The 15,375-nt window shown below is 51.5% G+C and overlaps 1 protein-coding gene across 2 annotated transcripts in view; it reads left to right on the plus strand.

Annotated features, from left to right (window-relative positions):
- The window catches only part of Syn3 (synapsin III), a 388,585-nt gene that overhangs the window by 110,166 nt on the left and 263,044 nt on the right, over positions 1-15,375 (plus strand). For both annotated transcript variants that reach the window (XM_027940536.2, XM_027940623.2), the window contains 2 exons: positions 8,678-8,834; positions 12,153-12,242. In XM_027940536.2, coding sequence (XP_027796337.1) covers positions 8,678-8,834; positions 12,153-12,242 — 247 coding nt within the window. The remainder of the gene's footprint in view (positions 1-8,677; positions 8,835-12,152; positions 12,243-15,375) is intronic.

Here is a 15,375-nt window from a genome sequence, read left to right on the forward strand (position 1 = left end):
CATGTTCGGAAGTGAAGGGTCCAAGAGCACCCTCAGAGGTCCCTGCTACCAGCAAGGGAACTGAGGCCCAGATTCTGCCAAGACTCTGCAAGGCAAGGACAGAGCCGCGACTACATGACGCCTTAATTTCCCTGCCACCCTTCATAACGTTCTGGCATGTTCTGATAGTGCTTTCCTGTTATTTGGTGAAATGTTGTTGACTTTAGATGCACCAGGACACTGAGAAGTGAAGCCATGTCCATTCTGGATTCATGTCCATGTAGACCTCCTGAGCACCTACTATGTGCCTAACACCGACTCTGCCCTGGAGGAGGGTTGTGCAAATTGGTTTTGGAGCCTAAAGACACACATCCGAATCTTAGGTGGATCTCCTTCCCCCTTTGCTTAATCTCTCTGTGGCTGAGTTACTTCTGAAATGAGGATATCTTGTAAGGTCATTGTGAGAATTAAAGATAACATAATTAAAGGCCTAGAAATGATTCCTGGCACAGCCGCAGTGATCTATAAATCTGAGTCATTCTCATTATTTGCCTGTGAGGACAAGATGGGAAAAGCCCCTAAAGAGAGATGATTCCACAGAGCTCTTGGCAATGTCTGCAGACATTTCTAGTTGCCACCGCTGGGCATGGAATTGCTACCGTGTCTAATGGCTTGAGGCCAGGGATGTGCCTAACATTCTAGAATGCACAGGACACACACCTCCACAGCAAAGAATCATCCAGCTCCAAAATATGCACAGTGCTGATGTTAGAAACCCTGCTCCAGAGTCAGCAGGCTGCGGGGGCTGACGCGTGTCTCTTCCCCGGATAGCTGTGTGACTTTGGCAAGTTCCTTAATAGTTCCTGGCCTCAGTTTCCCTATCAGTTTTCCTCTTCAGGCTCCAAAGAGGGCTTGGACTAGAGTGTCACTGTACGTTAGCTATAATTAGAAATCAGAGAAAGCGAGGACACAGAAGCCATTTGATCTGAGGCTTTGGCATTTATAAAGGACCTCAGTGCAATTTCACTGGAGTGAAAAAGAGGCCACCAGAGAGGACCATAGAGATGGGTGCATGGCCGAGGCTGGCAGGCACAGATGGCCTTGTCCAACAGGTCTAGAGAGGGAAGGAAGAAGGGAGACAGCTCATGGGGCTGTAAGGTCTAGGTCTATAAGGTCACCTATCTATCTATCCATCCATCCGTCCATCCATCCATTTATCCAATTTGTGTCAACTGAAATCTCTAGTTAGTGCTCAAACCAGGTTACAACAAAACTGGAAATTTTCAAAAGAAATCACACACTGCCATCTCACCGCCTGACCTAACAAGCCGTTTTCCATCTCTCCTTCCAACATGTTTCACTGCTGAAATCATAAAACCGTTTCTCTCTTCTATTGTTTTAGGTCACGTGAACTTGTACCATGGCATTTTCCATGATATGATCTCACTGCTACATCTTTCATTTTTTCCACAGTGAAGATAACCTCACTGCTTTTTCCTGCTTGTAAAAAGGTGTTGCATTCTTTTTATCCCTATTTCCCACCTTACCCTTCAAATAATGAGGTCAGCCTTTGAGTGACTCTCTATTCCCCACCCCCCAAAAAAAACAAAAAAAAAAACAACCTCTGTGAGCTTATGGGTTTGCCAATTTGCTCATTGTTTCATATAAAAATGAACATCCCCAAACTTTCAGTTCATTTTTAACCTCGAAATAAAGGTTTTCTTATTGCCGAGGTTGGGGCTTGCTATGCTTGAGGGACGCGCCTTGTGACGGTATTGGGTGAGACCTGTGGAAAGTGATAAGGTCCTGAGGGTGGAGTCCTCATGAGTGGGATTTGTGGCCTTATTAAGAGGTCTCCGAGAGCTCCCTTGTCTCTTTTGCTTTGTGAGGACATGGCTAGAAGACATCAACCATGAACCAGGAAGTAGACCTTCAGCAGACATTAAATCCCCTGTTGCCTTGACCTTGGACTTTGCAGCCTCTGGAACCATGAGAAATCAGCTTCTGTTGTTTATAAGCCACCCAGCCTGGGGCATTTTGCTACAGTCGCTTCAACAGACGAAGACAAGCGCTATTTTGGCCACTGGAGAACAAGACTGTGCTTGGGAAAGCCAGAAAGCCATGCAAACTGCTAAGAAGAGGGAATATTGGGGTCGCACGGTAGATTTGGTTCCGGAGACTGCCAGAACACAGTGCCACGGCCGGGTGGCTTTAACAACAGAAATTTACTCTCCCAGAATCCTGGAAGCTAGAAGCTGGAAATTGAGGTGTCGGCAGGAAGCTCTAGGGCAGAATCTTTCTTGCTTCTTGCTGGCTTCTGAGAGTTGCCAAAGCGTTCCCTGGATCCCAGACACATGACTGTAATCTCTGACTCATTCCTTCATCTCATGACATTCTCCTCTTCCTCTCTGGGTATTATCCGTGTCCCAGTTCCCCTCTTCTAAAGGCACGGTCATTAGATTAGGCACACTCGACTCCAGCGCGACCCCATCTCTGCAAAGACCTTATTTCTAAATCAGGTCACCTTCGTGGGCAACAGGGCTCAGGACTTCAACCTGTCTTTCGGGTGGGACACAATTCAAACCGTAACAGGCAGGATCTTTCCAGGGTGAAAGAGGAAGAGGATGGAGTCTGGGGGACTCCTTCTCTGACATGAAAGGGAAGGAACTGATCAGGATAAAGACACCGAGATCCTGGGGCTGAGACGGGAGATGAGGAATTCACTTCCTCCAGCAACTCGCATCTGGGTTTTATTAACCTCCCAGTGCTTGGCGGAGAGGGCCCCGGGGTTCATCGCAGAGCCCGGCTGCCTGTCGTCCCCACGGGGCCCCTTCCCCTCCAGCCTGCAGCTGGAAGCTGCCATGACACCCGTCCACACAGCCTGGAGGTGGCCTCCCCTTGTCTGCTCTTCCTCAGATTCTTGGTTGGCTGCCACCTCATTGCTTTTCGGCCTGGACTAATTTCTTACAGTCCCCGGGCTGGCGGGAAGCATCGCTCATTCCCAAAGTCCTTCCATATGGTCAGGCCAGGCCCTCCATCTGCACAGCGCCTGTTTCCTCTGGTGTCTTCTTGCAGCGGGGTGGTGTGATGGGAAGCCTTGGGGACGCTGGAGACCCTGCAGATGGGTTTCCCTCCTTCTGCTGTTTTGCTCGGCCTCCTGGGCGCCCTTCCACTAGATGTGGTACCACAGGTTGCATTTTCAGAGGTGGAAAGGACAGAAGTTCAGGGAAGCAGGAAGACCGTTAAGAAAACTTGAGGTCTCTCTGCTGGTACACATGAAGTCAGAGAGTCTGGAACCTCCCCAGGGCCTGGCTGGGATCTGATCTGGGTACGAGGAGCCAGCAGGTGACCCCCCCCCCCCAATCAGCGTGATCATCCCTCTTGGCCAGCTGGGATCGTGAAGAACAGGGGACAGTTACAAAATAGCAGTCAAGCGGCTGAGAATAATGAGGCTTCTGCTCATTAACTCAGGTCCCAGGCAAAGCCCCGCCAAGATCCCTTCTTGCTACTGCGGCCTCTGCATAGTTGAGGGAATTATGACACTTCTCCAACGGCTAGAAGTCACTCAGCCTCTGGCCCCCTGCCTCTCGACGCTGCCTGGAGCCTGCCGTAATCCTTACCATGAATCACCTGTCCCGTCCTTGCCCTTTAATTGCCCATCCTCCTTGGCTTCCTCTGCCGTGCCAACAGCCACTTCTGAGAAATACCTCGGATCAAGAACCCAACTAACAGAGTCCTATTAAATCTAAAGCTGAAATAACAAAAGAGAGAGAGAGAGAGAAAAAAAAAAAACAGTGAAAGTCTCCAACCAGGAAGTACCCTCTTGTGTGGGACTGAAGGGGACCTTCCTTGCCCAGGCATGAAAGACACAGGGTTGGGCCAGTGGCATGGCAGACAGAGCGGAGTGTCAAGGGGCCTAACAGGGGTGTCTGGAATTGTTTACCCAACCTCATCTCTTGCTGCCAAATCCTACCTATACTCCAACCATGGAACTCTCTGGAAACTTGGCCCCTTCTTCTCAATATCAGAGCAATATTGGTAGAAAGCAACTGACCCAGTTTAACCTACTGAGGAACAGGAAACGGGGTGCAGGGGTCTCTTCATAGCTCACCCAGCTCAGAAGAGAAAGATAACTCTGGTTCCGGCTCAGTAGGGTTCAGGCTCTGCTGGTGTTGACGGGGCCTGTGTCTCTGTTCCCAGCCAGCACTTTTGACAGAAGGGACATCTCCGTGGAGCAGGAAAGTGGTCCCCGACAGCCCAGCTTGCTTCTTGGCCTTAGCCGGCTCCTCAGCGCACCCCCTAGAAGGCACATTGGGCCTCCGAGGTTCAATCCTCACTCAGTTCCCGACCAGGGAAGGAAATGCGGTCCCCTGATGGGAGCTCTGCTGGCCGAGAAAGAGGAGGCGAGCAGACCAAGCAAAAGCCAGCGCAGGCCACTAAGCCCTGTTACAGAGCCCATCCCTTGGTCGCAGGTGCCACCACTGCCTGGAGCACCCTCAGACCCCTGCCCACTCTCAAGTTGCTGCTTTTCTTTCAAGTCCAAGCCTCCCCCACCCGCTTACCCATACCTACCCCCAGAAAAAGCTGAACACACCTGGCGCCCTAGTATCTCCCCGCCCCCCCCCCCCCCCCCCCCGCGCTCCTGCTCCTTCCCTCACTTAGCAAAGCCGCCTGGGTCGCCAGAGTCATGAGAGCAGGGATCATGTCCCAGCCACCTCGGGATCCCCGACCTCTGTAGGCACCTCTGGTCCACTGTCCGGGCTTGGTAACGGCTGGGGGACACATTCACGGAGGTTGGGGTGACACACAGGACTTGGCCGTCCCCTGGCTGGCTGGAGAAGCTGGGGTGCTGGGTTCAAGGGAAGGAACTGGGCACCTGGCCTGAGCCACTAATTTCTCCATCATCCTTGCCAATCTCTCCCACCTGGACAAGCAGCAAGGACTCAGCACTCTCCGTAGTGATGAAAAACAGAACTTAAAACTCTACCACGCTGGTCCACCCTGATACGTCACCCGGGGAAATGTCTTTTACACCCTGGATGTGAGAATCCTCAGAGGTCATGGGCACCAACTTGAATTCCTAGGGGCTAAAAACTTTTGGGTAATACCAACCTTTCTCTGTAAATACTGAACTTGTGGCCCTGTAGTGACGAGGGGACGCATGTTACCCGCGGGATACTTTGGCTACCAGACCTGGTCTCCTCTCTAGGACCACGAGGGAAGAGGCCCCTCCCTTTGCAGTGGCCATTCCACTGCCTGGTGGCCCGCGAGCTACTCCTTGGTACCCACGTCCACTAATGCCATCCTTCACCCGAACACATGGTCAGGGTTCCCCTGCCCAAGACGAGCAGATCCCTTTTGTCACTGAGCTGACATCTTTCAAGGAGAGGGAGGGACAGAAAGCAACTAAACGGAACAGGACGACTAAAATTTCCACAGGAGCCAAGAAGAAGAGAAAGCGGGCACCGCGAAGGCTGGGGCGAGTTTTGATACAGGAGATGGGACGGGGTCTTAAAGGACCAGGCACCTCTGACCCCGTGGGACAAGACCATCCAGGGAGAGGAACTGGAGGAAGGAGAGTGGCCAGTGAGGCTCGGGGGGGGGGGGGTGTCAGGGGTGACAAGGGGAGGAAGATGGAAAACCAACAGCCCCCAGCCCCACCCCGGGGCCTTGTGGCATCATGAGGAGCTGTCCTTGGGAGACTTTAGGGGGCTTTAGGAAGGGGGATAATTTTGATAGAGCATTTTGTGGAATTTGGAGATTGATGTCCAAATCCTGAAGACGAATTGGAGGTGACCTTTGTGTTTTGTGTCAAAGCATCAGAATAAGTCTGACTTCAGTGTGGCTTTTAGAAGCTCTGAAGAGAGATGTCTGGGACGAGACATTGGGAGACAATCCAGAGAGTTCTGTTCCTGGAACTCGGTCTGGGCGCCCTCTCTCTCAGCAGCCAGGTTTTGTTTTTGTTTGATCTGGGTTGCACCCCATTATGAATTCTCTGCAAATAAGGAAGACCTAGGAGCCCGTCAACATCAGCCCTCCAGCTTCTTCCCCACAGATGAAGGGGGTGTTATCCCCAGTGAGACGCCATGTTGGCTGCCACTGGGGTCCGTCCTGGAGCCCACACTGTCAGGGAGGGCCATGGTCAGAGCCGTAACCCTGGGGACTCTCTGAACAGCACAGTGGAGAGAGAAAGGAAAAAAGAACCCCTAATAGACTGGACTGGGAGCAATGGAAAATGTGTTTGTGTGCTTTGGAAAAAGATGGACAGCCCTTTAGAAAGAAGGGATAAGCCAGCCTCCAGGGAAGACACTGGCGTGTGTACTGGGTCAAGGCCAACGTCCCTACCACACAAAGCCCTCATCAATGAGCAAAAAAAGGCCCCCTTTTATTTTTAAAACAGGAAACGATGGAAACAGGAAAGAAAATGCAAATGGTTAAGAAAAAAAAAATTCAATGTAACTAGTGTCCAAACAATGCAAACCGAAACAACAATGAGATGCAGAGGAGCTTGGGGGAAGTCCATGATCAAAAAAACACAGTATTCCAAAACCGCAGTGTTGATGAGACTGTTGTGAGATGGACATTCTCATAGGAAATTGGTGGAAAGTACCTTAAAAGATGAAAAAGAAACATTTTTTGAAAATAACTCATATCCTTTAATCCATTAATCCCACTTAGAATCTGTCTTACAAGCATAGTTTAAAATGTTGGCATTGATTTGTCTGCAATTATGGACTAGTGAAATTATTAAAAACCCCCTTCTAGGCAGTGTAGGTGACTGGGTACTTCATTGTGGCGTGTCATTCAGTGGATTGTTACGCAGCTCTCAGAAACTATATATTTGCTGGTATTTTGATAGCAGGAGAAACGCTGATATAATAATACTATGTGAAAAAATTCAAAAATCATAATTAACAGAAAGTATAAAATCATTTAAGAGTATGGATGCATATTAAATACGGTATAGTAGATTATTAGAAATTTTCTCTTAGTTGTCAAAGCATTCCCATAGTTTTTTTTTGATACTGTTTTTAAAATCAGATAAAGGGAGCTGGGATGTAGCTCAGTGGCAAAGTGTTTGCCTCATATTTGCAAAGCCCTGGGTTCAATCCCTAGTTCTCCCCCCCCACAAAAAAAAAATCAGATAAAGGCAGAAAATGGTTACATTTACAAACAAGTGCTCCTTTTTGTCATCAGATCCATGTTGGAGACACACACACACATTCACACACACACACACACACACACACACACTCCATTTCTTCCCACTGCCATCCCTTGAACACACTAGGCATCCCCTGCAGGAAGAGGATGCCGCTGTCCAAGTGGCTTCCTTCACCCGAGTTACCAGTTAGCCAAGGAGACCTTGGTGTTGCCCTTGGCAGTGAGGTGAGTGAGGCTCCTGCTCACTGTCCTGCCCTTCAACACATTCATTACACACCTGCTGCCACCGTGTCAGGCCCGGGGCATAGGGCAGGGACCATGCTCACTGTGATTTGAGAATCATCCGCACCTGCACATTCTTTCCTTCTGTCTTCAGTGGGGACCAGTCCTTTCCCTTCGAGAGCTATTTTTAACTTACATTTGAATTATTTTAAAGAGACACCATTTATTTGAAGTTAAGGGCCTGGCTCCAAAAGAGCCAAGTGGATTGATCATGCACACCATGCAGAGCATAAACCCCATACCTACAAAGAGGCTGATTTTTTTTTTTTCATGTGACTTAGAAGCGAGGAATCCAGAAATAGTTTGGCCCTTGACAGTATGAATAAAACAATGTGTAAATCCACCAGGAGCCCTGCATTGAGGTAAAAAGGGCATGGACTTGGAGCCAGATGACCCAAGTTCAAGGTCAGCTCACTTCTCGGAGCTGCAGCACGCCCAACTATAAATTGGACGAATGGTCCAGACCTGCCCCAGCTCTGGCAGAGAGCCTGGCACGCATCTGACCATTACGTGAATACTCCTGCTACCTTCTGGGGGTTGCTACTGCGACACATTTCATCTGAAATGGTTGAGAGCCAGACCAGCCTTGTCACTCAACTACAGCATGTCTTTTTTTTGGGGGGACGGGGGGACCAGGGGTTGAATTCAGGGGTACACAACCACTGAGCCACATCCTCAGCCCTATTTTGTATTTAATCTAGCAACAGGGTCTCACTGAGTTGCTTAGCGCCTCACCGTTGCTGAGGCTGGCTTTGAACTCGCGATCCTCCTGCCTCAGCCTCCCGAGCAGCTGCGCCCTGGCTCACCTACAGCTCATCTTCTTGAGCAAGGAGTTTAGTCTCATTGAGCCTTGGGCGCCCATCTGCAAAACTGATGGCCACAATACCCGCTGCCGGGGCAGTTGGTCTCCCCACAGGTGATGACATTCAGTGTAGCACCCACAGCCCAGCAGAATCGGGTCTATTCACTGAATTATTTAATATACTTTCTCCTGGTTGCAAAAATCACGGGAGAGAGAGTACATGGCGTTTTCAGTCTTGAACTTGAAAGATGAGTGGCTGCATCCGCTTCTGACCTTCATCCTCACCCTCCCAGCCCTGCACAGAGTCTGAGCTAAGAGCTCCCAAGGGGCAGTGACCACACCAGTGACCAGGTCAGCCCTATGCCTGGCAAGCCGCGGCCCATGCCCTGGTGCCCCAGCGAGGCTCCCCCGCGTCCTGTGCTGACGCTGTTGGTGACTCTCTCTCGGCAGATCCTTCAAGCCCGACTTCATCCTGGTCCGTCAGCATGCCTACAGTATGGCCCTGGGTGAGGACTACCGGAGCCTGGTCATCGGCCTCCAGTACGGAGGGCTGCCAGCCGTCAACTCCCTCTACTCCGTCTACAACTTCTGCAGCAAGCCCTGGGTGGTAGGTGACGGGCCAGGCCCACGTAGAGGGACCAGAGGGGCGGCGGGTGGCCTCCCCGTCTTGAAATGGGCCCGTTCGCCCCCATGGGGGCTTCCGTCGGGAAAAGTATCTCCTTCAAAGCATTCTGGAGAGTCCTCTTGAGATTGCTGCCTAACAAATATTATGGGATGGCAAATTACGGTACAGTGCGAGTCCTAACATCGGTCGCAAAGGGCAATTTACTGTTCTCAGCATTCCGTCATGGCGGGATCATTATTGCTAACAGCAGGTGTCATTTAGTGAGCACTTACTATAGAACAGAAAACCATGCCACGTGGTAAGAAACCCACCCAGGGTTCGCGGCCAAGGAGTAGCGAAGACGGGGCTTGAAGCCGTTGCTTTCCGCCCTGGAGACTTGATTTCTCCCCGTGACTCATTAGTTTCATTCATTCACTTGATTTGTTTGAGCCTCCATCCAAATACCGCCAAGACGGCTTCTCCTAGAACAGCCAGCCCCCCACGCCCCCCTCCCTTACTCTGCTTTTTGTCCCCCCCCAGTTCTGATCTGCACCTGGAACCATATCTGCTCATTTGTGAACTATCTGTCTCCCTTACTAGAAGGAATTCAGAGGCGCAGCAAATGATTTTTTGAGTGTGTACTGTGTTCCAGGGACTGTCCAGAGTCCCAGAAACACATCGGGGAAGGAATCTGCCCCCAGCCCCTGCCCACCCTGCGGATCTCACATTCCAAAGGGCTCCAGCACTTGAAGTGCCTTCGTAAACATGTCAACTAGGCACTATGCCCTGCGATAAGTACCAAGGGGGACATGAAGGAGGACAGAGGACAGGGAAGCGGAGACTGTGTATACAGAATGTGCTCTGTGCGGCTCGGGGCCGTCGGGTTGGCCCCGTCTCCCTGTCTCTCTGTGGCCACATGAGGGGTGGGGCAGCGGCCGAGGAGTGGGCTCTGCAGCCCGGCCGCTCAGTCCAGGTCTCTCCACTTTGGAGCTGCGGGCCCTCAAGCAGGGCTGCTTCACTTGTCCCAACTCAGCTTCTTCCTTCTTTGGAAGATGGTGATAATAGGAGAGGCTTTCTGGTCTGGTTTTGAGTTCATACACGTAAAGTGCTTACAATGGTGGCTGGCACAACACACTCTCAGCAAATGGTGACAGTTATCATTGTCCATTGTATATGGGACAAATCTATGCTGAGCTGTCACTCAATATTTATGGAAAGACCGACATGCACTAATTGTATACAGTCTTTACCACCAAAACCATCCCTGGGCTCCTTCCCGTTCTGCTCTAACCGAGCCTCTTGGCTCATGGCATCTAAGATTCAAGTGCCACTATTAGGAAAGGTTCCTCAATATTAGCTCATCTGCTTTGTTTTTCCACGTAGTGGTCATGATGGTCACAACTTGAATTCTCTGGCACTCACTGTGCTCTGTTCTGAGCCCCTGGCGTGAAGACTGTGTTTTATCTTCAGAACTACCTTGATGAGTAGCTGCTGTTAACATCTCCATTGTGCAGACGTTTCCTCGAAGGAAACCCAAGCCTGGGGAGCAAGAAGTAACTGGTAGCCTCTCCAAAGCTTGCATAGAATTTCTCTCCCTCTCTGGACTCCAGTTCCCTTACCTGGGAAGCGAGGGACCCCCTACCCAACATCATTCCCCCTACACATTGCCGAGGCCTCCCGAGCCCTCTCAGTTGGCTCTAGTTTGAACTGCACCTGCAGGCTCCACCTATAGTCTGCACAGAAATCCTGGGCTGAGGCAGAAAGTTCCTGTGCTGCCCTGTTCTGTCTAGGCTTGGTACTGAGGTGCCCCCAGCCAGTCTGCATAAGGCTTGCCCCCAGCCCCTGAGCACCTGCGCCCAGCAGCAAATCACAATTCCTTTTCTATGGGGGAGGATACCAGGGATTGAACTCAGGGGCACCCGAGCCCCACCCCCAGCCCGATTTTGTATTTTATTTAGAGACAGGCTCTCACGGAGTTGCTGAGTGCCTCGCTTTTGCTGAGGCTGGCTTTGAACTCACGATCCTCCTGCCTCAGCCTCCAGAGCCTCTGGGATTATAGGCGTGCACCACTGCGCCCAGCTTGTTTTCTTTTGAGAGTCTAAATTGTTCTTCCCTGAAGCTCTTCTTCGCCTTTTGGGTGGATTCTAAGCTCCTTGGTCCGGCCTGGGGGTCCTGGTAGCCTATGGTGGATTCTTCAATTGCTGTGCCCTGCACCTGAGGCCACTGCCCTGGCAACCTCCCAGGCTCTTAGCACACACTTCCCTCACTGCACACCCAGAGAACCTGAACCCTCTTACTGCTCCAGGGCCCTCCCCGGCCCCCACTCTGACTCCCCTCCCTGCTGTTAATATCTCCATTTACAGACGAGGAAACCCAAGCCTGCGTACCTAGTAGTAACTGGTAGCCGAATAGTGGCACCTGAATCTTAGATGCCATGAGTCATCTGCTCCAGGGACCCTCCCTCCCCACTCCGACTGGTTTCCAGATCCCAGAACCCTCATGCTGTACTCCAGCAAGACCATCAGCGTCCCAAATGTGCACCTGCAGTCTGTCCCCCAGGTGCAGTTTGTGGTCCCCGTAGTGGAGCCCAGTTCTGGCACGAAGCCTGAGAGGCTGCTCCCGGACTTTCCCTCTCTCTCTGGAGACAGGAGCTAAATCTTCCCTCCAGTGGGGAAATGCACAGGCAGGAGGAGCACAGAGGGAGGGGACGTGGCCTGAGCCGTTGGAAACAAGTAGGTTGAAGAGCAGAGAAAAATGTGTGTCAATCATAGCGCCTCACGTTCTAGGCTCCCAGGGGCCAGGCGCTGCTCTGTCATGTATCCTTAACACTGCAACGAGGTAGGACCCCTCCTTACCACCGAGAAAATCAAACCTCAGGAGCCTTCAGGGACCTCCCAACTCACACAGCTTGTGAGTGACAGATCAAGGTTTTGCACCCAGGAATGCTAAACCCAGTGTCTACACCAAAAATTACCCCACGGTAGAAAGAAAGGCATTGCGAGCGGGGGTGGCGTGAAGGCCAGCCCGCAGGTTGTGCTGTGGACGAGGAACCTGGGTGGAATGCTGAGAATGTAGTAAGTGCTCATTAAATGTGGTTGTGCTGAACCCAGAGATCCACCTGCTTCCTGGTCCTTGGGCAGGTATGGAGGGGTGGATACAGCCAGGTGCTGGAGAGGACGACTGTCCAGCCCAGGAAGCTGGCTTTTGTCGAGGGGTGGTGAAAGCTACTGGAGGCCAGATGCCTGACCCCCAGGACCAAGTGGGTGGTTTCCCTTAGCAGGTAAAAACAGCGACTGACGTTCTCCCCCTTTCCATCCGTAGTTCTCACAGCTCATTAAGATCTTCCATTCCCTGGGCCCTGAGAAGTTCCCTCTTGTGGAGCAAACGTTCTTCCCCAACCATAAGCCAATGGTGAGTCACCGTCTCTACTCTGTTTCTTTTGCTGATATGGAGCAGATACAGGTGTCTATGTCCTCGGTCTCTTTGGACAGGGAAGTTGGGCTTGGGGATCGCTCTCTGAGCGCTTGGACCGAGGGGGAATGTCCTGCTTTCCTAGCGAAAGAGTCACTTATCCCAGGGAAATGCAGGCTGTGGGCACGTGACGGGATGAACAGCAGTCCTTGTGGCTTTGGAAATGGTCAACAAGTCGGGGAGCTGGAATGTTGGAGCCAGAGGCTGAGGAGAGGGGAAGAGGCGTGTCTGTGCGGCTTGCTGCTTACACTAGTGCACTTGCCAGGACCTGGTTTCAACTCTTACATTAATAAAAGCGGTGATATTTCGTCTGCACTGATTACTGAAAGGTGACTTCTTGTGTGTGCTCTGTTTTCCAACTTTTGAATATGCCTGAGGTTGTCTCTGGGAAGCAGTTGGGGACTCGGGTCAGAGTGGCTGGTCTTGCCTCCCACTCGGAAGGTACCTGGTGGGACAGGTTAATGTGTTTTGAGCCGGGTAGCTCGGAGGTAGGTGAAGAGTTCTGGGCATCTGGAAGCAGCCCGAGATGTACCTCTTGCCCGGTCGGTGGTCTTCTTAAACTGGTCAAGGGAACGCAGGGCCATAGCCCTGGACTTGGCCTTTTGAGTATCACGAGTTCTGAAGAACAAGATAATGAACAGTGTACCTTGTACCCTGGGGGCTGTGGCCTGGTTGTGGAGGACCAAGTTGGGCATCCCTGTTGGAGACACCTACAGGAAGAGGTGCAGGCTCCAGTGGGAGCCGGTCACCAAGTGGAAGTTTCCCAGTGATTTTCTTTCCCTGTGCCTGATCCAGAATCCGGCGTGTGCATAAAGACACACGTGGAAGCCCATGGGTGCCAACAAAGTGTGAACACAAGGGAGAAAATTCAGGGCTTCTTCTCAAGCCAGCCTGAGTTTGAATTCCAGCTTGGTCTTTGTGCTGGACCTTGGACTGCGTGTAGATCTCTGTGAGCCTTGGTTTCCCTCCATTAAGAAACCTGGGAAGTGGGGAAATCTCACGGGTGGTTGAGATCCCAATGATCGTGTGTATAACTGCTGGGCCAGACACGTACAGAGTAGGTCGAGTACCTCCTGATTTAGGAGCAGAAGCTATAACCTGGAACTTGACTGTCAAGGGAGGGGTGACGGCTGGGCCAGTGAGCTGCCTGAGGGTGACTGTCCCACTATAATCTCTGGAGGGGATCTCCACTTGTCATGGGGCCTCCCCGCTCCTGCTTCTCCATGGGAGGTGATGCTTAGGAAGAAAACACGGAAGGCTGAGCCAGGCCCCAGGCTGGCTGTACCTGCACCACCCCTAGGTGATGAGATGAGACCCAGACACTTCAGAAGTAGGAACAACTCCACCAGTAGCAGGAGGGGACAAAGACCAAGCCGGGTCAGCCACCACAAGGGAACCTGGGACGCCTCCCTGAAATTCCTCTCACCTAGGGAAAGGCCTGGGGCAGGGGGGCCCAGGTGTGGAGGGTGGAAGGGTGCGTGGGCCTGGACGGGGGCAGGCAGGACAGGCTTCCAGGGCCCCTCGATGTCCGTACAACCCCCTCCCCCCCGCCAAAGGCGGACAGTAAACAAAAAGGCAAGAGACGGCGGGTGTGTGATAGAAATAAAACCACTTTACTGTTTAGAATAAAGGACACACAGTAAAAAGTGAACACTATGCAACATTACAAGACAATATACATTCACGGAATATAAAATTCATAAATAACATGGAGGAAAACTGTAAACAGTGCTACAAAATTTAGCAACAAATACATTCCTTCCGGACAGGGTTTTCTCTTTTTTTTTCCCTCTGGGTGGTTTCTCTCCATCACTTCTGGGGTTCAGCACAGCAGACCGGCTAAAGGGGAAGGTGGAGGATCGGGAGACTCTCAGAAGCCCCCGCCCCGGAGCATGACGCAGTTCTCCCCACTTCTTGCCCCCCAAGAGCCCGATTTGGAAGTTGTTGATATCCGCCTCCCTGACATATTTCGTTGTGCTTGTGACATTAGATTTTTTTTTTCCATGTTTCTCTCTGAGGGAAATACTCAAAATCATTTTACTTCAAGTGGGTAAGAGCCAAATCCTTGGGTGCCATCTTGGGGCAATCCACATTGTCCAACGTCACATAAAAGGTGAAGGGGAAGGGCTGAGGCAGGGAAGGGAACCGACTCCTGGGGCCACAGTTCTCCTGGGTGGAGCCATCCCCAGGTCACGGTGCTCTCTCTAGGGCTGTAGCTCAGCTGCCCTGAGGCAGGTTGGGGGTGGGGGATGGTAAATAAGTGAGATCTACTATTATCTACCCTGGTCATAGCAGAGCTCTGGCCGGGAAGCAAGAGCCTGGGCTTCCTTGATGAGGAGGCAGAAGAGGTGCCCCAAGGTGTCCCATGGCTCTGGAATTTTAGGAGAAATCATGGCTTCCCGACGGGGTGGGAGAAAGGGCTTGAGGGGAACAGGAATGGGAGTTGGCAGGGCATGACCAGGGCCAGCTGATAAAAAACAAGGACAGGAAATGCACTTGGTCTGTTTCCTTCTCCTTCGTACTCAGGGAATCCCTGGGACTCCAGTGGGGAGGAGACGGGAGGAGTGTCCCCAATCCTAGCTCCTTCTAGTTTCCCCAATTTGCCAATCCAGCTGCCTGCCCAAGTAGAAGTATTTTACCCTCGATTCCACTGTAGAATTTGATTCAGGAAAATGGCGGCATGTGGGTTCCATATTTTTTTTTTCTCTTAGACACAAGGTACACATATTACAGACATGACACAAGATTTAGCAAAATCAAACAGTCACGATATGATTGAAATACAGAAGTGTCTCGGCTACATAAATGACTTTAAATTATACAGTAAGTGAACAGGTGAAATAAACAAAGCTATAGCTTATAGAAAGCTCAAAAACCGCCCTCTTGACAACGTCACTTTGCAAAACACCCTTCCTTGCCCAGGACCTCCCCCCCAGGGCCCAGCAGACGGGGCCACAGTTTGGCCAACTGATTCACTCTGCAGGGACACTTCAGGTGCTTCATGATCAGGCCTCACCCCAAGTCCCTTCTTATGTCAGTAGGGGTGACCACAACAGGGACCGGGAATGGCCAG

Source organism: Marmota flaviventris, chromosome 3 (genome assembly GCF_047511675.1).
Source record: "Marmota flaviventris isolate mMarFla1 chromosome 3, mMarFla1.hap1, whole genome shotgun sequence".
NCBI lineage: Eukaryota > Metazoa > Chordata > Mammalia > Rodentia > Sciuridae > Marmota > Marmota flaviventris.